Source organism: Eubalaena glacialis, chromosome 17 (genome assembly GCF_028564815.1).
Source record: "Eubalaena glacialis isolate mEubGla1 chromosome 17, mEubGla1.1.hap2.+ XY, whole genome shotgun sequence".
Taxonomy (NCBI): Eukaryota; Metazoa; Chordata; class Mammalia; order Artiodactyla; family Balaenidae; genus Eubalaena; species Eubalaena glacialis.
Window position 1 is genome coordinate 87,989,551 of NC_083732.1, and position 25,297 is coordinate 88,014,847.

Sequence of the window (25,297 nt, forward strand, 5' to 3'; positions counted from 1 at the left end):
CCTCCCCCACCAGCCCCGTCAGCCTTCCCCAGGGGGCCGCTGGGTGAGGTGGTGGGCCTGCCTCGCTCCCAGGGAACCAGAACTGGGGCCGCTCCCGTAAACCCTGGGAGTCCTCCTGCCTCTCCTGTCTGGCTCCCCTCCCGTGAGTCATCCCCTGCCCTGGGCCAGGGCTGGTTCGAGGTCAAGACTGGACGACCCAGGGTGGGCGGGAGTCTAGGACAGACAGAGCCAGCAGGACCAGCAAACCAGACCACTGGGTGGAGGTGAGCGCAGGAGGGGTGGCTGGTGGGACAGAAAGTCGACACACGTATTCATCCGTTTATTCACTAGCTCAAGCAGGTGCAAACGAGACCTCTCTGGGAGGCCGTGTGAGGGAGCGGGGCCACGGCCTGAAGTCGATGCCCATGCTGGGTAGGGTCAGGAAGTGGACAGAAAGGGCACCATCCGTCCGTCTGTCCATCCGTTCATCCATCTGTCCACCCGGTGCCTTCTGTGTGCCAGGCCCCAGACTGGGCAGTTATGCCCCAGCCTGGTGGGCGCTATTGTCCCCATTTTATCAGCAAGACAACAGAGGCTCAGAGATGCGAACGACAAGCTCCAGATCAGCCTGAGGGATAGGATCCAACAAAATTTGGGGGAGAGGGAGAGATGAAAAAGAAAGAGACCTCTCACTTTCTTTTTACCTTTCTCAGAGGTTTAGAATCATGAAGAAAATACACGTTCATCACCACAAATAAGATGTTACAAAGGGAGGTAAGAAGCAGCTGTCCAGCCTCCCCTGTGCACGTCCGTCTGCACCGGGGCCGCAGCTGTGTTCCAGGCAGATGGACGGCACAGGAGTCCATGGAGGTGCCACCACACAGTCAAGCAGCCGCTCCTGAGACAGGCAGGCTGCTTCCAGATCTGAAACGCCGTGAAGAGCCGTGAGAAAGAGCCTGGGCCTCTCCGCCTGCTGAGCGGGCTCTCGTTTCCGTTGGGGACCCACGATCCTGACACAGGTGGGGAAGGGGTCTGGGCCAGGCGAGCTCGGAGTGCCTGGCGCCCCTCTGCCCTCCTCTGTGCTATTCCACCCCTGGCCCAGCACCCAGACACCGGGCTGGACGCCCTGACTCTGTCCTTCATGGCTTCTCAAACCTCCTGGTGCTGATTTTCTCCATCTTTTCTGACCCTAAGCTGTTATAATGATTTCACATGCTAAAATCCTCTTAAATTTATAAACCCACCTTCTCAGCTTCCCCTTCCTCTCCCAGCTGATGGGAGAAGCGACTGCAGGGTGGGGCAGGGGTGCAGTGGGGGCGGGGGACAAGAAGTCCCACCTGGCTTGGGCAACTACTTCACCTCTCTGTGCCTCAGTTTCCTCATCTGTGAAAGGGGCATGATAACGGCTCCTACCTTGCAGGGTTGTCTTGCAGTGCTTAGAGCCACGACTGCAGGGAAACGGGCAGATGTTAGTTACTATCCTCATGGACAGTCAGTTGGGACAAGTTGACTTGTTTGATTTCCAAGGGCCCTACTCGTGCGTTCCCCTGATTTTGCAGTGCCACGTACTTCCCACTAGGGGGCCCAGCCAGGGCGTGAGCATAACACCTTAGGTGTGTCTGTGCTGAGTTTCGACCACAGCCGGGCCAGGCAGAACCCAGTCTGTGGAGGTGGGATAGGCAGCATGGTCCCCGGTGCTGGGGGCGGTGCCATGGGTATTGGGATGGGACCAGATCAGGGTGGAGGAGGGTTGGACAGATGGAGGCGAGAGGCAGGTGTGAGAAGCTCCCCCAACACCAAGCACACCCAGCTGCTGGATCCCTGATCTCAGTGACCCCAGAGCCCACAGGGGGCCAGGCAGGGCTCTACTCCATCCCCGCCAGGACAGGAGGGAGGGAGGGAGGACCCGATCTAGCCGAGGAGCCACCGGACCCAGGACAAAGTGCTTCCCAGGCCTCACCTGCTGAGTCAGGAGGGCAGTCTGCCCACGGCTGCCCTCCCTCCCAGGAAGCATCTGGGGCTGCAGTGGCCCTGCAGCCAATTCTGCAGGGAGTGTGGTCACTTCCCTGAGGTGGACCACTCCTGGGAGTCTTTGGGTGGAGGAGCTGGGGGTGGGGTCTGGCTCCCCCCCAGCCTCCCCCAGGGAGGGGCTCACACCACACTGGGCATCAGGGGGAGGGGCCACCTGGCCGGCTGTCTGGGGTTCGGTTCTTCTGCTTCTTGGCCCTCTGGGAAGCCTGACCCAGGCCTGCCTAAGGACCTCCTACCCGGGCTCCCCCAGGGCGACCTGATCCCCTGAGGTCTGGCGGTCCCAGAGGGAAGCTCTCAAGAGGGAATTTCCAGCACAGGTCCCCCTGACATGGGCCATGCTTAGGGGCCAAGGGCTTCTGAGTTCCAGGGACAACCCCCCACGTGGGCACCTGCCACCATCCTGCACACTTGGGCCGTGCCAAACTGAAGGGGCTCCTTGGCCCCTCCCCGGACACTGGAGCTGGGGGCACTGGTCAGCTGAGGAGGCCTCAGGCGCTGTGTGACCCCCGGCACAACGCTGCGCGTCCTGACTGGCCTCACTGGAAGGAGGGCCCGGCTCCCCGGGCCACCCGGATCCAGAACAGCAGACGCTGGGCAGACGCTGGGCAGACCCGGGTTTCCCCAAGCTGGCCAAGGGTGGGGCTCACCTAGGGTGGGTGCCTTTTAAATGATGCCCTTTCTTGGGTCTCTGGGGGTCCCAAGGCCCAGCTTGACTGGGGGCACCTGAGAGCCACTCCCTGAGCTGAGGCTGGAGCGCTCCAGCGGGAGCGGAGCTCCCGCCCTCCCCGTGGGCAGAGTCAGAGGTCGAGGGGTCCGCGAAACCCTTTGGGGCCAAGGCCAGCGCACCCGGCACTCGTTCAGTCGGGATCCTGCTGCCGACGGGATAGCAGTCAAGCCGCTGCGAGGGGCGAGGGGATCCCGGCTGCGCTGGGAGGGAGCGTGGCCCTTTGCACCCTCCTTTCCCGACCCGTCCTCCCCTCCTCCCCCGGACCTCCCCTCTCCCTCTCCCCTCCCCTCTTTTCCTGACCCCAGTCCCCCTCCCTTCCCCGACTCCTCCTCCCCTCCTTCCCCGGACCCTGCCTCCTCCTCCCCTCCGGCGGACCGAGCCCACCCCTGCCCGGCGCGGCCCCGAGCGTCCACCAGAGGGCGCCCCGCTCCGGTTCAAGGATGCACCGCCCCCGCCCCCGCCCCGGCGAATCCTCGGCGCCCCCCCCACCTCCCCCGTAAAGAGGCGCACTTCGCCAGGGCCTGCTTAGGGCTGAAGGCCAGGCTTCGGGTGGCCACCGCTCTGCTCCCTTCCCTCCTGGCCCAAAATAGTCCTGGGATCAGCTCTCAAGCTCGACCAAATATAGCCTGGCCTCTCCAGGCTCAGGCCTTGCGCAGGGGCCCAGCACCGGGTCTGGAGGGGCCTCAGGGGCCTCTTTAGGCTGAGCCACTTCCTCCCCTGCCAAGGGCTGCCTAGACACGAGGGGACGGCCGACCGGGGGGTGGGCACAGGGCTTCCCCGATCCGCCCGCCATGCCACACCTGCCCTGGGCAGCCCTCCTGGGGCCGTGGAGAGCCTTCTTCCTAGGACTGTTCCCCACCCCCTGGGTCCCTAATCTCCCGTCCCCCTCCAGCACACTTACAGAGCAGACGCAGAGGTCCCCTTCACATCAGTGTTCACCGGCCAACTGAAGATCCCCCATAAACAGCACACCGTGCCCACACCCCCATCCTTGGACAGAGGAGGGGGCTGAGCTGCCCCATCAAAGCCAGATGCCTTGGGAGGTGTGGTCCCACATCGGCCTTCTGAAAACAACAGGTCATGACCTGGAAGCAGACCCCAGGGTGGCTGGGGGAGGTCAAGAGTCCTCTTGCAGACACTCCTGGATGCGGCTGGGTGGGTCTGGGGAAGGCAGGGGGGGTGGTGCAGGGGGAGAGGGTGGGGCCGTGCTGCTCAGCACTTTGCCCTTGAGTGAGTCTGTGGAGGGCGGAACGGGGCTTTAGAGCAGACCCCAGAGGGTGGCCAGGAGTACAAGGGCCAGGGTTGCAGGGGCCGCGAGGCCAGCGCCGTTACAGAGGTCGTACTGGCAGCAGGAAGTGGTGGACGCGTGCTTGGAGTAGCCGTCGTACACGGTCTCAAAGCAGCTGGGCACACATGACTTGCTCACCTTCATCCTGGTAGGGGTGTAGTCTGCAGAGGGATGGGGAGGTGGGCCAGGACCCTGAGGGGGCCAACCCCAGCATGCAGGGCCATTAGGCCAGGTTCCCCTAAGCCAGGAGCTCCCAAAAAGGATCCTGGGGCAGGCGGGAGCCTCCCTCCTCAGCCTCCCTCACACTCCCCCACCCGCCGCCGTGCTCCCCAGGCAGGGCTGTGAGGGGCATCCCAGCAACTCACAAGTGCGCGTGGTCATGCAGTAGGTGACCATCGCCGGGCAGCGCACGGGGTTGAAGCAGTTCTCGCCATTGTAGGCGCACACGTGGCAGTCCAGAGCCTGGGCTGGGGGCCGGGGGCCGGGGCCAGAGGGAGATGGGGGTCAGAGAACAGCGAGAGGCCCCCTCCTCCAGCCCATCAGCCCCCTGGTCCCGTCAGCTTCCCCAGGTCAGAACAGCTGGGAGGAGAGGCGGTCACTGGGATTTCTGCCCCCACCCCCTCCAGCCTGCCTGCCCCCAAAGGTGGGTCTGTCCATCCCTCTGTTCTCCATCCATCTTACCCACAGGTAGGCCCACCAAGGCCACCAGGAACAGGGCGAGCAGGGGCGCCATGGCTGGAGGTGAGAGGGCAGAGTGGGAGCAGGGAAGTGGAGAGCAGCTGGTCTTCGATTCAACTCAGGCCAGGGCTGGGGCAGCGCACAGAGGGGGTGGGACAACCCCCTGCCCTCTGGGAGCTCCCGGTCGACTGGAGGCGCTATAGCCCTGCACAGAGGGGGATGAGGACAAGTGGTCACAGCAGGGCCTGAGGGACCCACAGGCTTGGGCAGAGGAGCCCCCCAACTCAGCCTGGGAGTCAGGGAAGACTTCCTGGAGGAGGAGACACGAATGAGATGAGAAGGAAGCAGGGGTGGGGCACCCCCGCAGGGGTGGGGGGCCAAGGGGAGGCCAGAAGGCTGGAGGGGCCTTGAATGCCAGGCCAAACCCACAGTCTACCGGGGATGGTTGATGCAGGGGCCCAGGAGCTTGGCACCCAGCCCTCTCCCACCCAGGGCCCTGGGGCCCCGGGGGTGGGTCTATCCTCACTGCTCCCCCTACCCTTTGCCCCTGGCGTGTCCCCACGTGGGCCCCCCCACTTCCTGACACTTTCAGGGCCCAGCTAGGGGCCCCTCTCCCGGAAGACCTCCAGAGCCCTGCCTGGGGTTTTGAGTCAGTACTGCAGAGCTACCAGCAGCGGAAGGCTTCGGGGCTCTGTCCAGCCTGTGGGGGAATGCGCTTTGAATGCACTCCAGGAGGGCACTTGGGCAAGACAAGAACTTCCCAGTCTGGATCTGCTGTTTGGAGCGGAGATGCCCACTCTCTCGGAAAGGGTCTGGGGGGTGTCTGGAGTACGACTCCCCTCCCCGCGCGGATAGTCCAGCCCCGGGTCCCCGCCTCGGGGAACTAAATTAGACCCTCCCCTTCCCGAGAACAACAAATCCATCTTCCATGACCCATTTTCCGGGCGTGCACCTTGGGATGTCGAAGGTCTGAGCAAGGCCGGGCCGGCGGCTCCAGCTCTTCCCGCCCCCTCCCGGAGAGCCCCGCCCCCAAGACTGCGGTCCCAAGTTCGGAGGGCTGTCGGGGTGACCTCAACCATGACCTTCACCACAATGAGCCCCCGTTGCGCCTACAACTCACCCCTCGCCGGCCCTGCGAGCCCGGGTCTGACAATGCGTCAGTCCGTGAGCCCCGCCCTGACCACGCCGCGCCGCCGCCCCGCGGCAGAGCCGCCCATCGCACGTGACCTCACCGCAGGCCCCGCCCCGCCCCGCCCCGCCCCGCCCCGCCCGCGAGTTCGTCCTTCCCGCGGGGGCTGGGATCCAGCGCCCCCCGCGGAGAGCCAACCGCGCCCAGACCTAGGCCCCACGCAGGGACCCCCGCGCTACCCTCAGACGCACGCGCACCTCGGGGTGGGGCACGGGCCATCTCCACGGGGACGGGGTCTTCTGCCCCTCCCTCCCTCTCCCTGCTTCCGCCCGCCGCCCTTCGCCCACTCACCCCCGTGTTGCTAGTCAGCCCCGCACCCCAGCAGCAGCCCGCGCCCCTTCTTCCTTTAGCCCAGTTGTACAGGGATGTTAGCGGAGCTGCAGCGGGTGCCGGGGCGGGGGGGGGGGGCAGGCGCTGACTTCTGGATCCAGCTTCTGGGTCCCCACGTGGCCCCGCTTTACCTGCTGTGTGACCTCGGCAAGTTACCTAGCATCTCTGGGCCTCGGTCCCCACACCAGGTCCCTCCTAACAAAGCGTAAAAGCAAGACTTGAAAGGAGCCCATTGTTTCATGGACCCCCTTCCACGGTAATAATAATGTTTAAGGCAAAATTTAAGATTTTCATGCGCCCTAAATTTTTTTTTTTCTAATGTGAGGAAAAAAATGCAACATTTTCTTTGACCCTCAGTTTTATTTTTCTTTAAAAGAGTTGAACCACTTTGGGGACCCTAGGCCCTGAGCCTCCAGAGCGAAGTTGGCACTCTCCCTGGACGCACTGGGATGGTTGGTCACCCTATTTGCCAAATAGTCCCTGAGATGCCACAGGGTGCCGGGAGTTGGGGATAAAACGGGCAAACGTTCCCAAATATTCTCACGGTCATGAAGCTCACACTCTAATGGGGCATAAAATAAACACGTGGGTCAAAACCCAAGTATGCTGTGGGCTTCAGCATCAGATCATGATGAATTAACAGCAACTGGATTTTACGCTTGCCTTTAAACAACTGAAAAATGGGACAAAATAAATGAAGCCATGGTTCTCGGAGGTCGCACAGCAGGCAGCAGGGGCCGTGACCCTGGAGGTGGGGGAGACAAAGGAGCTGCAGGCCACAGCGCAGGGAGGGGAAACCCAGACAGAGCCCAGGACTCTCTGATTGAGGAGACGAGAGTTCAGGGAAGCCAAAGCAGCTGGATCTCACAGGGCAGAGAGGAGAGAGCTGTCCCCTCTCCAACCCACAGGGCTGGGGAGGTCAGCAGAGGGTGCCTGTGTCTTCAGCTGAGGGCCCATCAGTGCACACATTTGAGGAACCAACCCCAAGATGTGGAAGGAGCAGGCACAAGAGTTCCCAGAGCTCACAGAGGGCTGGAGGAGAAACCTTGTATCAACTGAAAAAAATACAAACCCACACAACCTAAAAGTCTTGAGTTAATATTTTATTTGGGGACCCTACTGAGAACTATAGCCCAGGAGAGAGCCTCTCAGCTCTGAGGAACTGGTCCAAAGAGGTAAGGGAGGAGCCGGGACATACAGGAGTTCTTGCTGGGAAAAAACAAACAAACAAACAAATGTACTCAAACATCAAAAGATCACTGCTAGTCACAAAAAGCAGACACCGTAAGTTAATGATTTTAGTGCTTTTCTCTGTTCGGGAAGATGCAAGAGTCTGGGCTCATTGAAATTATTCCTTTGATGTGCATCTTAGCTATCTAGGGCGAGTATCCTGTTTTCCTCTATCCTGAATTCCCCTCAGGGAAACTATAAACTCATGGAACCCAGAAATTCAATGAACCTCAAGCACAAGAAATTGAAGAAAACTATACCAAAGCACATCGTGATCAATTGCTTAAAACCAGTGATAAGAGAAACCACTAAAAGCAGACATTGTGTGATGCACAAGAAGAGAAGGATGCCAGCAGATTTCTTGTCAGAAACAGTACAAGCCAACACAGTGAAGCAATATTTGAAATACCAAAACACAAAAACAAAACAAACAACTTGGAATTATATGCCCCCCAAAAACATCTCTGAAAAGTGAAGGGGAAATAAAGATGCTTTCAGACATGCAAAGGCAAAAAGAATTCTTTTCTAGAAATAAAAAAAAAAAAAGTAAAGAAAGAGCAAGAAAAGAAAAATCAAAGAGCTCTACTTAATAAAATAACAAAGGAGATAAAATGGAATCACAGAGAGTAATCTGGTCATTGACAAGAAGGCAGAAAAAGAGGGGAAAGGAAAAAGAACAGGTGGGACAGAGGGAAGACAGAAGGCAGGATGAGAGAGTTAAAACCATGACACCTCTAATCACACTGAATGGTCCAAACATCCCAACTAGGAAGCAGAGGTTGTCAGATTAAATAAAAAGAGAAAGAGTCATGTCTCTGCTACCCTCAAGAAGTCCACTGTACATGTAAGATCACATGCAGGTTAAAAGGCAAAGCACGGAGGAAGAGACACCAGGCTCACAGTAATTAAAAGAAAGCAGGAGTGACCACACTCATATCAGACAAAGTGGATTTTAGAGCAAAAGATATAGCCAGGAATAAAGAAGGACGTTACATAATGATAAAAGGGTCGGTTCATTAAGGGGACATAGCAATCCTAAATGTTTATGCACCTAACAACTGAGTTTCAAAACACACAAAGCCAAAAAACCTGATAGAACAAAAAGGAGGAAAATGAAAATTCATGATTCCAGCCAGAGATTTCAACACTCCTTTCTTAGAGAATTTTTTTTTTTTTTTGGCTGCATTGGGTCTTCGTTGCTGCACGTGGGCTTTCTCTAGTTGTGGTGAGCCGGGGGCTACTCTTCATTGCAGTGCGCAGGCTTCTCATTGCAGTGGCTTCTCTTGTTGCGGAGCACGGGCTCTAGGCACGCAGGCTCAGTAGTTGCGGTGCATGGGCTTAGTTGCTCCGCGGCATGTGGGATCTTCCCGGACCAGGGCTCAAACCCATGTCCCCTGCATTGGCAGGTGGATTCTTAACCACTGCGCCACCAGGGAAGCCCAACACTCCTTTCTTAAGAGCTCATAGAAGTCAACAGAAAATGAATAACGATAAAGGAGACTTGAACAACACTACCAGCCCATGTGACCTACTTGATAAGTACAGAAGGAGAGCCCGTTCTTTTCAAGGACACACAGAATATTGATCAAGATAGACCTATTGTGGGCCATAAAATAAATCTCAACAAATTTACAGGGATTGAAATCCTACAAATTATTTTATTGGGCTACAGTGGAATTAAATCAAGAAATCAAGAACAGAAAAATAAGATCACCAAATGTTTAGAAACTGGGCAACACATTTCTAAATAACCGGTGGGCTAAAGGAAAAATTTTAAAGGAGATTAGAAAGTATTTCCAACTGAATGAAAATGAAAACACAATATATCAAAGTTAGTGCATGCAGCTAACGCAGTGTTTAGAAGGAAAATTTTGGCACTAACGCTTATATGAGAAAAAATAAAGTTCTCGACACAATGGCCTATGATCCCACCTTCAGAAACTAGAACAAGAGTAAATCAAACCCCAAGTAAGCAAAATAAAGGAAATGATAAAAATAAGAGCAAAAAAATCAAGGAAATAGAAGAAGAAAATCAGTAAGAGAAAATCAATTAACCCAAAAGCTGATCTTTGAGAATATCAATACAATTTTTAACCCCCTAGCCATACTGCTCAGAAGGAAAAGAGACAAGACAGATCACTAATATCAGGAATGACAACGGGAGCCTTATGAAAGGCCAGAGCAGCATCACAAAGATAATAAGGGAACATTATGAATGACATTGTTACCAAAAGTGGGGTCTGCCTGCTTGCCGCTCAAAAGCCAATAAAGAGGCCAGGTTGGTGAAAAGGAAAGTTTGGTTTATTTCCGAGGCCAGCAACCAGGGCGAGGGGAACTCCTGTCCAAAGGCCGACGCCCCCCCACCCCCAAAAAAATCAGTGGGCTAGAGCTTTTATAGACAGAGGGAGGGGGCTCCATGCAGAAACAGCACAGGCAGCTCTGACAGTCATCTTGAAATTGGTCATCAGTGGTTTGATCAGCAGTCATCTTGATTGTTTTAAGTACAGTTAATCTTCAGTTCCAGGGTTGGTTTGTTCCCATTTCTTTGAGGCCAGTTCTCAGAATTGTGGCAGCTTATGTCATGGCTACAGCCTGGTCACCATGCAGTTAACTTCTTCCACCTGGTGGGGATTTCTAACCCGGGGCCCAGGTGGCCTCGGTTGTCCCTTTAGGGATGGCCGCTCTGCGGAGCCTTCCCTGACCCCGTGTGGCTGCCTCCTCCTCCTCCTGCCCCCGGAAGTTTGCTGACTGCACCCCTGGCTTCCAGGTGGGGGTGAGGGGTCTTCTCCGGAGTTTGGCACGAGGAGGCACTTTCCTCCCTGGCTCCAGCTGGCCCAGCTCAGAGCACCCTCCTCTCTCCGGAGGCGGATGTCCCTGCCCCCCACCTCTTGATTCCAATCCCAGCCGCACAGCCGGCCTGCTGTGGGATATCCCGAGGACTCGGGATGGTCCGCGCCCTGTGCGTCCCCGCCCCTCTGTCCGACCTCAGTGGCCCGCGCGTCTGACCCGGCCTTCCCACTCCCTGCCCCGGGCGCCGGGTGCCGAGGGCACAGAGTGGGCTCTGAGGGAGGGGAGAGGCATCCATCCCCCCTTGGCAGCTCCTCCCAAGGCCCGGCTCTCCGGTGGCCACCGGGGGGGGGGGCGCGCTGGTCCTCGGAATATTCCCGCCGCAGCAGGAGCTACGGTCGGATCGCAGCCCACGGGAGCGCGGAGCGGGAGAGACCTGCCGCGGGCAGAGGGTGTTGCTCAAGGTCACCTGGTAGGACAAGGTGGGACCCGGGCGAGCCTGGGCAGGCGGGGCTTGGCCGTGAGGGGTGGGGGAAGGGCTGGCAGGGTGGGCGGGGCGGCCCTGCAGGGAGGGGCTCCACCGCGTGGTCTCAGGCAGGCTGGTGGCTGCCTGGTGAGGAGCTATGGCCTCGCCATCACTGCTCCACTGACACGCTTCTGCCGGCGCGCCCACTCAGGCCTCCCCGAGGAGGGCCCTCCTTGTCTGGGGCTGCAGAGGAGGTGCCTGGGGAGGGTCGTGTCCCCTCCAGGGGTGAAGGGTGACGGTGGCCCTCCAGGCATCATGCACGCTGCCAAGACTGGCCCTGGGTGACAAACCCGGGGACTTGGGGGCCTGTGTGTGTGGATGGCTCCTCCCCACCCCCTCTACTCCCGGAACCAGCACAGACACGACCACACTGGTTTGCAACCATTTATTCCTGTGCAGGGCTTTGGGTAGAAAAATAAACGGAAACCAAACAGAATGAACATGAGGCCTGAAGGGAGCCGAATGCCTCCTGTCCCCCCTCCTCCCCCCGCTGCTCAGGGAGGGGCGTCCTCTTGTGCTGGGGGAGGGGCGGCTCCAAGCCAGCAGCTCTTCGTGCCGCACCGCCGCCCTGCCCTAGACCGTCCAGGGGAGCCCCCATCCTGGCCAGGGAGAGGAGGGGGTGGGGCCCCGGTCCCGAGGGTCACAGGCTGGGGGCCCAGGTGAGGGCGAGGAGGCCCAGGGCCAGCGCCAGGCCGAGGGGGGCGCTGGTGAGCAGGGCGCGGGCGGGCGCAGCGCTCTCCAGATTCTCGTTGCACAGGTCGCCCTGGCAGCACAGGGTGGCCGAGGACCCCCTGCTGACTTGGCCCTGCAGGCTGTGCGTGGGCGTGCACGACACCGCGCAGTCCTTCACCACCAGGTTCCCAGATAGGGGCTCCACTGGGGACGGGTGGGCGAGGTCAGGCCAGGCAGCACCTCCGACCCCCAGGGCCTCCCAAGTACCAGTTCCCAGCTTCCATCGCCACCGTGACCGGACGGTCACCGAGATCACTCCCACCATCCTCCCCAGGGATGATCGCCCAAGCCCTGGGACACCGGGACAGAGCCCTGGAGTGTCCTGCAGGGGCCCCTCTCCCCTGCCGCGGCTCGCTCACCCGTGGTCACGGTCCTGCAGAAGTTTGCATTGACTGAGCAGGTCTGCGGCCCCTCGCAGTCGGTGGAGCTTGTGCACGTGTGACAGCGGAGAGCCTGGGCTGGGGGCGAGGGGGCAGGGGCTTCAGCGGGCCCCAGGGAGACCTCCCAGGGAGACAGGGAGGCCTGGCTGTACTGCCGGAAAAGACTCCTCCTGGACAGAGCCCTCTGCCACCCCTGCCCTAGGCCAGTCCCCTCTGAGGCCCCTGGGCCCCGCCAGGGTTCAGGTCTTGCACACAGCCTCAGGAGGCAGGAGGTGACAGTCCCTGTCTGCTGGGGCCCTGGCACCCCACCCGGAGGAGCTGTCCAGTGGCGGGCATCCCTACAGGACCAGTGAGGAGGTGGCCAGTATGTGGTGCACTGAAGACCCTTCCCCAGGGGCATCAGAGGCTCTGGAATTTGCTGACAGTGGCTCACAGGACCTGGCTGCATCCCCACCCTGGGGGCTGTCTCCTGGTGGGCAGCCCACGGTGAGGACCTGAGGCTGTGTTGGGGTCCCGGAGGCTGTCAGGTTGGCCATGCTGAGCCTGCGGGAGGGAGGGTGAAGGGTGACCCAGGAGGGCCCTGGGCCCTGGAGAGGGGGATCAGGGGCTGAACCCTGGGTATCTGTCTTTCCCCAGGAGAGGCATCTCAAGACAACTCCCAGCATCGCTCCCTCTCAGAATGTCTGATTCTCGGGGTTCATTCTCTGATTCTGAAATATTGTTAAGTCTGTGATCCCACAAAGTTAAGATGCGGGGTTCACTTTGTTCTAGGGTTCACAACGCCGAGGTTCTCTGTGCCTAGAGGTGAGCAACTCCAGGCTTCCAGGGTCCGGCTCCCCACTGCCCCCAGCCCCCAGCCAGCCCCTCACCTGGCCCAGAAGCCACAGCCAGGGCAACAAGGAACAGCAGGGCTGTCTTCATCTCGGGCGTTCCGGGAGCAGTGGGAGCCCCTCCTCTCCGGAGGTCTTATAGCTGGGACAGGTGCTGGTGGGAGGGAGGAGCGGGGAGCGGCCCCTCCCTGCCTGGCCCACGCCCTCCAGCGAGGCACACCTCTGCCCTGCCAGCTGGAGGGATCCCTGCCCCCGCTCCACCCCCACCCCCGCCGCCTGCCCCTCTCTGGGCTGTGGACAAAGGCCTCAGCTGGCTCTGCAGCCCGCCTCCTCTCTCTCTCCTCTGCCCAGCTCTGGTCACTTTGTCTTTGACCTTCCACTTTGTCTCTGACTTCCACCCTCAGATAGGGTCACAGAGTCCCAAGCCTGTGTGGGTGCCCTGGGGGTGCCCAGCGCTGTGCTGGGGCCGAGGGGCGTGGTGCAGGAGGGAGGCTCAGGCCCTGCATTCTTGGGCTCCCGGGGGCTCTGGGTTGCTAGGTTGACCCTCAGGGGTCCTGGGGAAAAGACCCTGGGGAAGTGAAGTGTTCAGTAAGATGTCTGGACCTGGGGGAGAAGGGGAAAGAGAAGCCCTCGGGGCAGGGACGTGGATGCCAGATGTGCCTGCGGAGAGGTGAGCACCGACTGGGTGAGGGATGTGAAGTCCAGGGGGACCTGGGGCTTCGGAGGAGGGGCAGGGGCTGGACTGCTGGGGAGGGGGTGGTGTGGAGGCAAAGACTCAACCCCCCATCGTCTCCACCACCCCTGCCTCCCATCTTTCCAGGCCCCAGGACCCCTCCTCACCAAGTGCTCCCTCCGCCATGCTCCAGCCCGGCCCTCCTCCAGCAGCTGCCCGCATCCTGCTTTGTGACAATTGCTCTCTGTGTCTGCTTTGGTCCTGAAAGGCAGTGTGCTCTTCCAGGCCAGGCCTAGGGTCCCGCCTGGTGCGGGGTTCGGCTGGGGGGTGCCGGGCAGATCCCGCCCCACCTTCCCCCTCTGGCAGTGCTCACAGGAGGGACTCGGGCCTCTGCGCATAGGCTCCCCCTTCCCTTGCCCCTCTCCCCGCAGGTTTCCCTGTCTGCTTGCTGGCCCTGGGACCCCACTACTTCTCCGATGTGCCCGGCAAACGCTGCTGGGAGATGTGGGTGGGACCCGCAGAGGCAGGCTGTGATGACGCTGAGTGGGGCCGGGGCACCTATGGAGGTCTGCCCTGGGCCGCCGCCAGCAGCCGAACCTGCCGGTGGACACGCCCCTGAGGGTCTGGTGGGGCAGCGCCTGCTGTGGGGATCCGGGCCAGCCTAAGGCTCTTTGGAGCAGAGGCTCAGGCCGGTCAGGTCTGGGCTCCAGACCCCTGGCCTTTCCTCCTGGCAGGCCCCCGGGCAAGCTGGCTCGTGAGCTGGGCCTCACCTCCTCCCTGCCGAGTCAGGGGTGCATATCATGATGCTGGGGGTCCAAAGAGGTGTGCCCACTCTGAAGCAGTCACTGGACCTGCACGACCTGCACGATGGTGGAGGGGTGGTGTTGCGGTGCCTTCCAGGATCCTGGGGGGCACAGGGAGGGGGCAGGCAGGAGCCCCCGAGGCAGCCTCCCATCAGCCTCCTGAGCCTGCGAAGGCTGCCTGTCCTGCTGGCTGGTCCCTGGGGCTTGTTTAAGGCAGCTGGGGTCTGGATTGACAAGGCAGGTGACGTGGGGGTCCCTGGGCCCTGATCCAGAGAGAGAAAGTCACCCTGAGCTCCGAGGTCTCCCTCGGAGTGGGAGGGAGGATGCCCAGGAGGCCCTGGGAAGCAGGGCACAGGGCTCAGTGACAGGGTGGTAACTGGCAAGGGGTGGCGGATGGCAGGTGGGGAGTGGTGACTACTTGGGCCAAGGGTCATGGAAGCTGCTGGAAAAACAGGTTTGGGGGATTAGGTTTCCTGTCGGGCCCGGTGGCGCTGCGGGATCCAGGGATGTCGGGCCGACTGGGAGTGGAGGTCTGGGCGTGAGGGCTCTGGGCAGCGGGCTCCCCGCATGTGGAGCTGGAGGGGGCCCTGTACCCCCGATCCACCTCCATGAGGTACCTCAGGCTTTTATGTGACTGTGTGCCCTGGTGGCAGGGCTAGACACTGGAGCAGAGGCGGCAGCTGGTCCTGTTCTGTGGGAAGGAGGCCTTTGCCCCGGCAGGGCTGCCCACGAGGATGCGAGCTGCCTCTCCTGGGGCGTCCTAGCAGAAACATCAACCCCAGATACACTTTACTTGTGGGAGAAAGTGGGTGATTCCAATGACAGGAGCTCTCAGAGAACTGGGAGTTATCAGGACGGTGCAGTCGGGGAGGGCTTCCTGCAGGCAGTGCTCTGGCCACCACGGTCTTAGAGGCCGGGTTCAGGGGACAGAGGAGCCCTGAAACTCGTCCCCTACCAACCCCTTTCACTGGTGAGGAAATAAGGGCCAGAGAGGACCGGGCTGGCACCAGGTCATCCGGGAGTGGGGCAGAAACTGGCACTTGTTTCTGTCACCACTGACCCCTCCTTCCCTCCCCCCTCACATGCTGGAGAGAGCAGCTGCTTTCCAGAACCCGAGCCCTCCTATCAGCCTGGGTCCCTAGACCTGACTGTACCAGCAGGCGTGACGCCCAGGAGAGGCCTTGGAGGGAATACTACCCACTACACCCACCCCCTAGCCCTGCCTGCTCCCTGAACTCAGCTGGCCAGGAAGCCAGACGCCAAGACAAGCCCAGGCCTCTGCCTGCAGCTGAGGTTCTCCTGCCCGGGCCCTCTCCCTGCACCTTGCCTTCCTGCCCTCTCCCGCTGGTCTCAGCCTGGGCATGGGAGAGGGGCCAGGGCCACTGGGGTTACGCAGAGCAGGAGTATGGCCCAGAGAGGGAAGCGCCTGGCTCAGCGTGGCACAGCAGCCACCCCAGGCCTTCCAAAAGGCCCCCAGGCCTGCCCCGGGCTGAGGGCGGGCGCCTCCAAACCTCAGGCCGGGACAGGCTTCTTCAGCTCAGGTCACCATAAGGGCAGCCCCGGCCCCAGCTACACCCCCAAACTTCCCTCCACCTCAAGGCGCCCCATTCATCCCCTCCTTCATTCCTTCAACAGAGTTTTAGAAGGACTCAGCTCGTGCCAGGCACAGAGGGTGTAACAGAGACTGAGCGAGGAGAGACAGGGTCCAGGCTTCAGGGCCCCCCGACTAGCTGGGGAGATGTCGAGGGGGTGGACATGTGATGCTGTGTGTGTACCCGACGTGAGCATGATGATCAGGGAGGCCGAGGGACCCAGGGGGGCTCTCCCCGGGGTGGAGTGGGGAAGGGCATCCCGGCAAGGGAGCCAGGGTCTGGCTCAGGGGCCGTGCATGGCCTTGGGGGTCATGCTCCCTTTCTGTCTCTCTCTTCTTCCCCAGCTGGAGTGAGGTGACTTCCCCTGAGTCAGGCAGCGGAGTGATGCAGGGTCTCCCTTGGGCCTGCTCTGTTCCTGTAAGTCACACACATGCATGCATACGGGGCCTCAGCTGACATACGGAGGGTAGGGCCTTGCCCAGGGTCACCCAGTCAGTGAGTGGGAGCCAGAGCTGGGCCTGGTCCCCCAGCCTGGGGCTCTAACCCTCACCCAGGCCTCTCCACTCCTCCCTCCTGGTGCAGGAGAGTTGCCTTTACACCCAGGGCCGCAGGCCTAGATGTGGGTCTCTCTCACCAACTGCCCAGGGCCTGACGTGGCCCCATCCATCCTAGATCATGGGACCCTGGCCACCAGCTGCCCTTCTCCAGAGACACCTTCTCCCCATCGCTGGGCGAGGCTTCTGGATGCAGTTAATATCCTTGGGCTGGGCTGGGGGCTGGGGTCCAAGGCCAGCTCTGCCCCTCTGCTCTGGCCTCTCATACATGCGGGGCCCTTCTTTCCTGCTCTGCCAGACCGAAAATCCAGGGAGTAGCCACATGGGCAGCCCTTCCCTGCCTTGAAGCACAGCCTGTTGCCAGGAGTGGCTGGGCAGGAGCCCTAGGGCCAAGAGAGACCAACCCCCCTGAGAGAGGCCTCACAGGACCCCTGCTCACAGCAGCTCCGAGGACCAGCACTGGGCACCTCTCCACGGAGCCCCACATGGGCCCTGACTGTCAGCTTCTCTGGCTGTGTCCCTGAGAGGACACTGGGACTTGGGGATCTGGGTGATGAGGGCAAAGCCCTCAGGTGTGAGCTGCGTCCTTCCATGAAGGCATGGGTATAGGTTCTGGGGTAGTGACCTCGGGGCCCTTCTCACTTTCCACCCTCACTTCTCTGCCCTCACTTGCTCCCAACACCTACCCACCCATCCACCCATCTATCCATCATGCATGCATGCATCCGTCCACCTATCCATCCATGTGTCCATCCACCCATCCATTATCCATCCATCCAGCCTCCCCATCTGTCTAGCCACTCATCTACCTATCCATCCATGTATCCACCCATCCTCTTATCCATGCATTCATCCATCTTCCATCCGTCTATCAATCTATCCATCTGTCCATCCATCCATTCATCCATCCACCATCTACCCATCTACTCATTCCACTTACACGTCCTCTAGGAAATAATTACAATGATGTTTCTCTATCTCCTCTCTCCTCTTCCCTTTCTCATTTACACACACACTTACCCCTGACAAGAGAAAACAGTAATTCTCAAAGACCACAGAGTGAAACCTGGTGGGGCTCGGCGAGCCTTAGGTCTGCAGGTGGTTGGCAGGCAGCTCTGGAACTTGCAACACCTGACATGCAGACACTCCGTTTTTATTTAAGATTATGTTAACTGGGGAGGAGAAGGGGGCTTTGGGAGGACATCACTGATCCTAACCCTTAAGAGGGGAATAAATATCTAATATAAATCATGTGCTCCGTGTCTGTCCGTCTTTGGCACTAGTACCTCTTACACAAGGCAGTGTAAATTCCTTTCCTTGGCAAACCTCCACCCCTGTCACTTTGTCCCCTGCCCCTTGGGAACAGGAAATGACCCCTTTTTGGGTGCTGCCACTCTTTAAGCCCCACTAAAACATGGCCAGGACAACCTAGAATTTTAAAAAAAGGTTTTTTGGAAACAGCTGATGAAACTGTGGAATTGGGACTATGTGTCGGGGAAGTCTTCAGTCTGCAGTGATACCCCGATTTCAGACGTGGACAGCCTCTCTGCAGACCCTGCATTTTGCAGACACGGTTCCCGGGCACAGGGCAACGGGAGCCCGCAGGGCGGCATCTGCAGCAGCCACGTGGCCTGGGAGCTAGTGGCACTGTGTCCTCACGGGGCCGGTGTCTGCTCCTCCAGGCCTCAGGCGGCTGCTGAGCTTGGGGTCTGGAACAGCCCAGCTCCAACGCTCTCTGCTCAGCTTGGTGGCCTCAGGGACCCGGCTCTGGCACCAGTCCCGGTCCAGGGGTTTGCATATTGTTGCAGCCCACTCTGGGTGTGGGGACAGCCCCCAGGCAGGGAGGTGGGTCCCAATCTGGGCCTGCCAGGAGCTCATGACTACAATCCCAGGGGCTCAGGGGATCAGAGGGTTTGTGCCGTCATAACTTGGGGACGTTATGTAAGAAGGGAGCAGGGGCGGCCCCCCTGGCTGGAGGGAAGGTGACTCACAGAGGCCCAGGAGCCCCGGGGATGGGCCCAGAGCAGAGGAAGCAGCTTGACTGCGAAGCCCAGGGCACACGGAGGGCCTGGTGCTCCAGGACCCCTGCTGGCTGGCGGTCTGGGCTTCTAACCCAGAAGACTGCAGAGCCACCCCTGCTGCCAAGCCCTCTGAGCTCCAGCTGCCTCCCTGCCCTCCCACCCCACCCCCTGTTATTCAGGGATTTCAGAAATAACAGGTCGCAGCCTGAGCCTTCCACGGACGGCCCCACCCCCGCGCCCCCCAAGTGCTCCTCCCTAAATCAGCAGCAGCAGCAGGGGCTCCAGGGTCAGAGCCAGCCTCCCTGCCCCGCTGCCCCCGAGCCCTGCTCTGCTGGCGCATCAGGTCCCCACCCTCAGGCTTCCTGCCAGGGGTCCTCTTGAAGTCCCTCCAGCCCTTCCCTACCTCCGGGCCTTTGCACCTGCCGTCCGGCTGCCTGCCCGTGGTCAGGATCACAGCCACAACCTCGCCCTCTGAGAGGCCAGTGAGCCCTGCAGCACCCGACCTCCTCCCGAGCCCCCGTCACAACTTGCGGGCCCACCTTTGCTTGTCGGTTTGCGGGCTACGGCCCCCAGGTCTGCTGTGTCACCGTGGTGTCTCAGTGCCCACGTGATCTCTGAGTGTCTGTTGATTTAATGACTGGGGGGCACCTGTAGGTGGGCATGGAGAGAACTCAGGCTTGGGTGCAGACCACCACTCCACCACCAGGAGCCGGGGGGCCAGGCAAGGGTCCGGAAGGCTCTTCGTGCCTCAGTTTGCTAATCTGTAGTGAGGGAGAGTGAGCGTCTTCATCTGGAAACAGCCCCCTTGCCCCACCCCTACTTCTGAACACAGAAGCTCTTGGAGGAGGCGGCCATGAGTCGTCATGTGGCGTCCAACGTGGTTCTCCGTTGGGACTTGTAGGGGTGGGGCCTGCCCCAGAGGGAAGGTTGGTCAGACAAGAGAGGCAAGAAAGGAAATTTCCACTTTCCTTAAGAGAAGAAACCCCAGGCTTCTAAGGCTGGGTGGGGTGGTCCAACCCTGGGCTCCACCTTTGCTGCTGGGATGGCTGCCCCGTACGTGCCCCATAACCACCTCTTCCTGGGCCTCTAGGCCTGGCTGTGCTGGGGGCTGGGAGGGCCCCCGAGGGAATCCTGACACCCTTATTTCAAGGCAGGGCACCCTCAGCCTATCTTGTCCCCCAAACAGCCCAAGGTGCAGACAGCGGGCAGAAGTCCCACAAGAGGGCAGGCCCCTCCCACTGGCTTGAAACCTCTGCTGCCCTGTACTTCTCGGGACCGCTGTGCTCCCTGACGGAACGGCCACCACCGCCCTGTCACAGGAGCAGGGGACCAACAGTGGCCGGGCACACAGGCCCTGGGGCCAGAGAGGTGGCTGGCGGGAACAGGAAGGGCCTTCCTCCCTCTGGGGCAGGTAGACGGGCTCCTGAGGAAGGGCCCTGGGCAGACGTGTGGAGGAGCAAAACTGGAGAGTTGGGGGCCTTGGGCCCTGGGAGGAGACTCAGAGCTCCGGGCGCCTGGCGTGCCCCGATCGGGGATGTAGGACGGGCAGGGGTGGGCACAGAGCTGACCACCCATGCTGGGGGACACTGAGACTCCGAGGGGCTCCCCGGGGGGTGCCGTGTCAGCCCCCAACTTGGGATTTGCTGAAAGCATGTTTCTGCCTCTCTGGCCAAGGGGGTTCGGGACAGAAGTTGGCTTCTTAGAGAAGAGGAAAGTGCTGCATCCCCACCTGAGCATGTGCCTTGTTGAGGACGCCCCTCATAAAGTGCCACCTGCCCCTCCAAGTGCCACCTGCCCTTGGTCCTTGGGTCCAAGCCCCAAGACCGAGGACTAGAAAACTCACCAGACCCCACATCTCAGACTGAGCTCAGAGCAGCCCTGCAGCTTTAATCCTTCTCTCTCAACATCCTGGGGGGTCGCCTCTGGGGGAGGTAGGGCCACCTCCCAGTCCCGATGCCCCCCGCAGTGGGCAGCCAGGGTACCGTGGGAAAGGTCTGCCTTCACCTGGCAGGGGCTGGCAGGGGTGCCAGTGGCCTCCCAGAGGCTCCGTCCCTCCCCGATTTCAGCACCCTGAGCCCCGGAGGCAGGCAGGAAGGAGGCCCCCTGGGTCTGTGATGCATGAACGCTCTAGCTGACCAGTGGACGGGAAGGTGGGAGAGCGAGGGGAAGAGGGGCCAATGGTGGACGAACGAGTGTCCGTGTGGGCACGGGAGTGGCCGGCGGGGCGCATGGAAAGCCCAACCCTCAGATCTGCCTCTGCTTGCACGGGAGGCGGCTGGAGGGACCTGATGGCCACGGAGCACAGGGGTCTTGGGAGGCAGGACCTCTCGGAGCCCCAGGGGAAGCCCCTGAAGTGGGATGGAGGGTGCTGGGGAGAATCGAGGTGCCCATCCCACTCCCGGATGGTCAGGGGACCCCAGGAGCCCTGGAGAGGGCTGAGGGTGTTCCCGCATTGGTGGCTCCCTGAGGGAGGGGGGCTGGTGTGGCCTGGGGGGAGCAGGGAGGAGTGACAGGGAGACAAGGGCTCTTCCTGCCAGCGCTGGGGTTTGTGGGGGGATGCGTGGGCTGCAGATGGACCCCGTGCAGCCTGAGTCCAGGCTGAGAGGGGTCAGGCGAGAGCCAGGGCCGGCCCATGGCGGGTGGGCTCACCGGGCTGCCTGGAGCAGCGCCCACAGCAGGCTGGCCGAGGCGCTGAGCCCCAGGGTCCCATGGCCGCCCATCAGACCCACGGCCGCGCTGCTGTTGCGCTGGCTGCCCTGACAGCAGGAGACGGAGAGGGCCAGGCCGTCCGAGGACACGGTGCTGCTGGGGCACGTCGGGGCGCAGGACTTCATGACCAGGATGCCTCTGGGGCTGGCTGTGGAGAGAGGGCCAGGGCCCATGGGTGCCTGCTCCGTGCACACCCACCCAGCCAGCCCGTGGGGAAGTCCTGCCGCCTGGGGCCGTGGGCACTGCAGGCACAGCCCCTCTCTGGGCTCCGGGATCTCACGTGTGAGTGTCCCAAAGAGCCTTCCGCTGTGTGCGCAGGTGAGTCTGGGGAGACCGGGCGCCCCCGTGACACCTGGGGTCAGGGAGTGACACGGTGACTCTCCACGCCCAGGCTGTCTTCCCCTCCCTCTGACACATGTGGGGGCACTTCTCTGCTCCGGGTTTCAGGCTCCAGAGGGAATGCCAGGCCCTGTCCTCACCCCGTCCCCTTCTGGGACTGCAAAGCCCTAGGAAATGGTGGGTAGGGGATTAGAAGGACACAGGGCAGGCTGCACAGTTGCCTTTAGAGCTTCACAACCCTACGGGGAAGGGAAAGTGCTAGCAGGGAGGCAGGGGCCCCTGGGGAGTGAGTAGGGCGCTCGGGTAAGACGGCTTCCCCCGTGGACACTGGCTCGGCTTCCATACCTGCACAACAGGGCCGCTAAGCAGGGTTCCTGAGATGCCGCTGTTGGCAGCTCAGAGCCCAGCGGTGCTGGGTCAGCGTGAGTTGCTTCCCCCAACCTGTCCTGTGCAGAGCGCACTGGAGCCTGTGAGCCTGACCGAAGGGGACTCCTGTTCGCAGCCGGCCCAGAACCCAGAGGACTAGAGGGTCTATCTCAAGGCACCTCAATGTCCTTGTCTGGAGAATGTGGGTAATAAGAGGGCCAACTTCTGTGGTTGTTTGGGGTTAAACGGATTCATTCATGAGTGGTGTTGACAGCAGGCTGAATAAACGTCACTTTTGGGTTGGCGTAGTTAGGAGCAATGTTTAGGGTGGTGCCATCAGAGCCACCAGTGCAGGAAGGACATTGCCCTCTAAGGCCTTGGCCAAGCAGAGGGACAGAGCTGCCAGCTCCTGGTGGATCGAAGCTGTGCCCTGACCAGGAGTGTCACAGGCCAATGTGACCATTTGAGGGGCCTCGAGCAAAGGCCAACTTGCCCAGGTGGGCAGCAGTCCCCTACCAGGAGGCCACATTTGTGGACATATCCGCTGGGGCAGTGTCAGGCCGGACACCGGATGGGGGCATTTCTTTACCTCTTACCCCAGCAGTGGATTCTTCAATTAACGTGATGATTAGTCACTGCTCTGCTCAGTTATTTAAATAGGGAGCTGTGTTTTTGAGGATAGAACATAATAGGGGCATTCTTGGAGAAACCCAGCAGGACCTTGGGGGGCCCTCCCGGGTACAATCCCCTTCATGTCCTCGCTTCTTGTTGGCCTTCCTAGAGTTCCAAAGAGCAGACTCCAGCAGCTAATGATTAGGACGACAGAGTCACAGGACTCCTTGTTCTTCTGGAAGGGACACAGATGACAATCTGATGCATATCTCTGAGCTGTTCTATGGAAACTAAGGCCCCCACCCAGTGGAGGATGGTGGCTACATGCTGACCACAAGCACTAGACCCCAGATGAGCTGGAACCAGAAAGTCAAGGTTCCAGAAAATCCCCCAGTTAGGTACTTCACCACCAACCAATGGAGAAATGTCCACGAGATGATCACCCCCCCTGCAACCCTCATCCCTAATGTTGCCTTTAAAATCCCTTCCCTGAAAGCCTTTGGGGAGTTCAGGGCTTTTGAGCACGAGCTGCCCACTCTCCTTGCCTGGCACCCTGCAAATAAATGCTGTACTTTCCTTCATCACAAGCCAGTGTGAGTAGACTGGCTTTGCTGCGCGTCAGGTGAGCAGACCTGAGTTCCGTTTGGTAACAGTGGTAGCAGTGACTAACCCGTTTCTGAGTTACTACTGAGAAGACACAGCAGGTGCTGGTGACACCGCCCACTGTGGGCACGTCTCCCCTGGAAGGCTCTGAGCTCCAGCTTCCTGGCCTGAGAAATGGGATATTAGGCCAGGGCTGTTGGAGGATTGACTGAGAAGATGGACTCATGCCTTGGACCTGGCACCCAGCAGGGGCTGGTGCTTTGCTGTGAGGACCTCCAAGGGGCTGTGGTCCCAGACCCCTCCTCACCGGATCCACAGAAGCCGAGGTTCAAAGATCACCCCGTCCCCCAGGACTGCCCAGCTACCATCCCCATGCTCAGATGAGAAAACTGAGGCTTGGGGAGGCACCATGACCTACTGGAGGCACTTTGGGGGGGACGGGGGGGTGCAGAGGAGTGACCGCCCCACCACTGCCCAGGCTGAGTTGGCCAGAGGGCTCTTGTCCCTCCACTCACTGTCCCAGGCCCCCCAGTGCCCCCCATCTGCCCGGGTCTGCCAGCACCTGCCTTCTCAGTGGGGCCTCACTGCTCCCTCCCCACTTGTCAGCCCGGGGGACCCCCTGACCACATGGTCAGGCTGGGTCTGACTGCTGCCCCTGGAGGGGACACTCAGGGAGTGCCGCTGGGCCAGACAGGTGGATGGACAGACAGATGGGCAGTGAGGGGCAAGTGGGAGGTGGGGTGAAGGCGGAGACAGCAGGCCTGGGCAAGGCCCCGCCCCAGGGAGGGAACTGCAGCCCTCAGGGTGTCTGGTCCTGTCCAGGGTGAAAGAGCTGAGGCCCTGGGTGTGAACAGAGACCTGGTGGGGGCGGTCCTGGGGAGAAGCAGTGCCCCCTTGGTCCCTCTCACTTTGAGGCTCACTGTTTCCTAGCCACCTCCCCCCAGTAAACCCCTTGAGGACAGGGACCTTGTGGTCCTTGCCTTGTACCAGGGCCAAAGCCAGCGGTGCACAGTAGGTGCTCAGGGGCCATCTGCCAGGTGACTGCGGGAGGAGCAGCTCCTGGCTGTGGCCCCTGCAGCTGGGGCTCTGCCAGAAGGGGGGCTTGTCCCCTAGCCCCTGAGAAAGTGACATGCTAGTGCCTCTGGGCAGGGTCTTTCTCTGCCTGACAGACAGGGGAGGGTCCGGGAGGCACTGGAAGGGCCCTCTGCTCCCGCACGGTGTCCCTGGGCTGAAAGGAGGCCGATGGCCAGCTGGGTGGTGGGGAGACCCCCGCACGGGTCCCAGCCCTGCCGTGCACTCGTGGGGGCTCTGGCCACACACTGTGCCCCCCTGTAATGAGTCCCGGCTGCCCGGGCCTCTGTCACCATCGGGATTGACAAGGGGCTGTGGCCCAGAGGGTGGGCCCCTGGTGAGGCTGCTGGACTGCCCTGTGCGTGGCAGAGCCCCTGCTTCCTGTGGGGAGCCTGGGGGACACGGCTGGGGCCTCTGCAGACGTGACCCCAACGGTGGCAGCACCCTGCAAGGGGAGAGGGCTCCTCGTTCCCTCGCAGAAACAGACAAAGCTGCCCGGCCGGCCTCTCCTGGACCACACGCAACGCCCATAACTGACCGTCATCACATCACGCCTCTTCTCTCTGAGGGGCAGCAGCTTCCGGGGCCCCCTTCATTTCTGGTCCCCACCCTATCCCTGCCACCCCTTCCAGGCCAACCATTCCTGCTGCACAGACGCCCACCAGGTAACCTCCCGGGGCCCACCGGCACCCTGACCTGCCTGTCACTGTCACCAGCAGGCCCTACTCGAGAGCTTGGGCCCCGGTTCAGCCCGCGGCTGCTCAGACCCGAAGAGGGGATCCCGGGAGGTTGGTGGAAGGAGGGGCCTGCCCTGGGGGTGTGGGGGGAGTCTGGAGAAGGCAGGGTCCGGGTGTGGTTGGGCAAGGCAGGCCGGGGCCCCAGCACAGTGCGAGGTGCCCAGGTCAGGGGTCCTGCCACCCGTGATGTGAGGTAGGGAACCCGGGAGAGGCACCCCGGCCAGGCTGCCGACCGAGGCCAGGCGTCCCAAGCATCACGCTCCTTCCGTGCCCACGTCTTGCAGAATCCATGGACCACCTGCTCCCTCCATCCCAAGTATTTCACATGGACTCACTCACACCGGGAAGCCCATGCTGGGGCCTTGCCGCGACAATGTTGTTGGGCTGCTGAACGAGTTTCTCTTAACCGACCCTTGTATGGACACGTGAGCATCACAAGCAAGGACGGGTAGTCCCTGCCCCCTACAGCCCCGGGTGGGCCCCACTGCGGGGTTCCTGCTGGAGGGCGTG

General features: G+C 60.9%; 2 protein-coding genes across 5 annotated transcripts; both read right to left on the bottom strand.

Annotated features, from left to right (window-relative positions):
* Positions 1 to 321: 321 nt before the first annotated feature.
* On the bottom strand, positions 322 to 5,893 carry LYNX1 (Ly6/neurotoxin 1). 4 transcript variants are annotated; one of them, XM_061171925.1, is made up of 6 exons: positions 5,824 to 5,893; positions 4,707 to 4,908; positions 4,391 to 4,492; positions 3,639 to 4,186; positions 1,393 to 1,427; positions 322 to 903 (listed from the first exon to the last, which is right to left on the bottom strand). In XM_061171925.1, the coding sequence occupies exons 2-4, from the start codon at positions 4,756 to 4,758 to the stop codon at positions 3,996 to 3,998; spliced, it is 345 nt and encodes a 114-aa protein (XP_061027908.1). In that variant the 5' UTR covers positions 4,759 to 4,908; positions 5,824 to 5,893; the 3' UTR covers positions 322 to 903; positions 1,393 to 1,427; positions 3,639 to 3,995. The 4 variants fall into 4 exon arrangements, with proteins under 4 accessions (XP_061027908.1, XP_061027910.1, XP_061027909.1 ...); XM_061171927.1 differs by lacking the exon at positions 1,393 to 1,427 and having other exon boundaries at positions 322 to 607; XM_061171926.1 differs by lacking the exon at positions 1,393 to 1,427.
* Positions 5,894 to 11,320: 5,427 nt separating this feature from the next.
* On the bottom strand, positions 11,321 to 12,798 carry LY6D (lymphocyte antigen 6 family member D). Its single transcript, XM_061171930.1, has 3 exons — positions 12,747 to 12,798; positions 11,857 to 11,955; positions 11,321 to 11,641 (listed from the first exon to the last, which is right to left on the bottom strand). The coding sequence occupies exons 1-3, from the start codon at positions 12,796 to 12,798 to the stop codon at positions 11,406 to 11,408; spliced, it is 387 nt and encodes a 128-aa protein (XP_061027913.1). The 3' UTR covers positions 11,321 to 11,405.
* Between the last annotated feature and the right edge of the window lie 12,499 nt (positions 12,799 to 25,297).

What these genes read in the sequence shown, in the direction of transcription:
- LY6D (XM_061171930.1), bottom strand. Translation starts at nt 12,798, where the DNA reads ATGAAGACAGCCCTGCTGTTCCTTGTTGCCCTGGCTGTGGCTTCTGGG. An exon ending in GGCTGTGGCTTCTGGGCCAG is followed by an intron (nt 11,956 to 12,746) that starts GTGAGGGGCTGG and finishes CCTCGCCCCCAG; the next exon opens with CCCAGGCTCTCCGCTGTCAC. An exon ending in CTGCAGGACCGTGACCACGG is followed by an intron (nt 11,642 to 11,856) that starts GTGAGCGAGCCG and finishes ACCCGTCCCCAG; the next exon opens with TGGAGCCCCTATCTGGGAAC.
- LYNX1 (XM_061171927.1), bottom strand. Translation starts at nt 4,758, where the DNA reads ATGGCGCCCCTGCTCGCCCTGTTCCTGGTGGCCTTGGTGGGCCTACCT. An exon ending in CTTGGTGGGCCTACCTGTGG is followed by an intron (nt 4,493 to 4,706) that starts GTAAGATGGATG and finishes CCCGGCCCCCAG; the next exon opens with CCCAGGCTCTGGACTGCCAC. An exon ending in CTGCATGACCACGCGCACTT is followed by an intron (nt 4,187 to 4,390) that starts GTGAGTTGCTGG and finishes ATCCCTCTGCAG; the next exon opens with ACTACACCCCTACCAGGATG.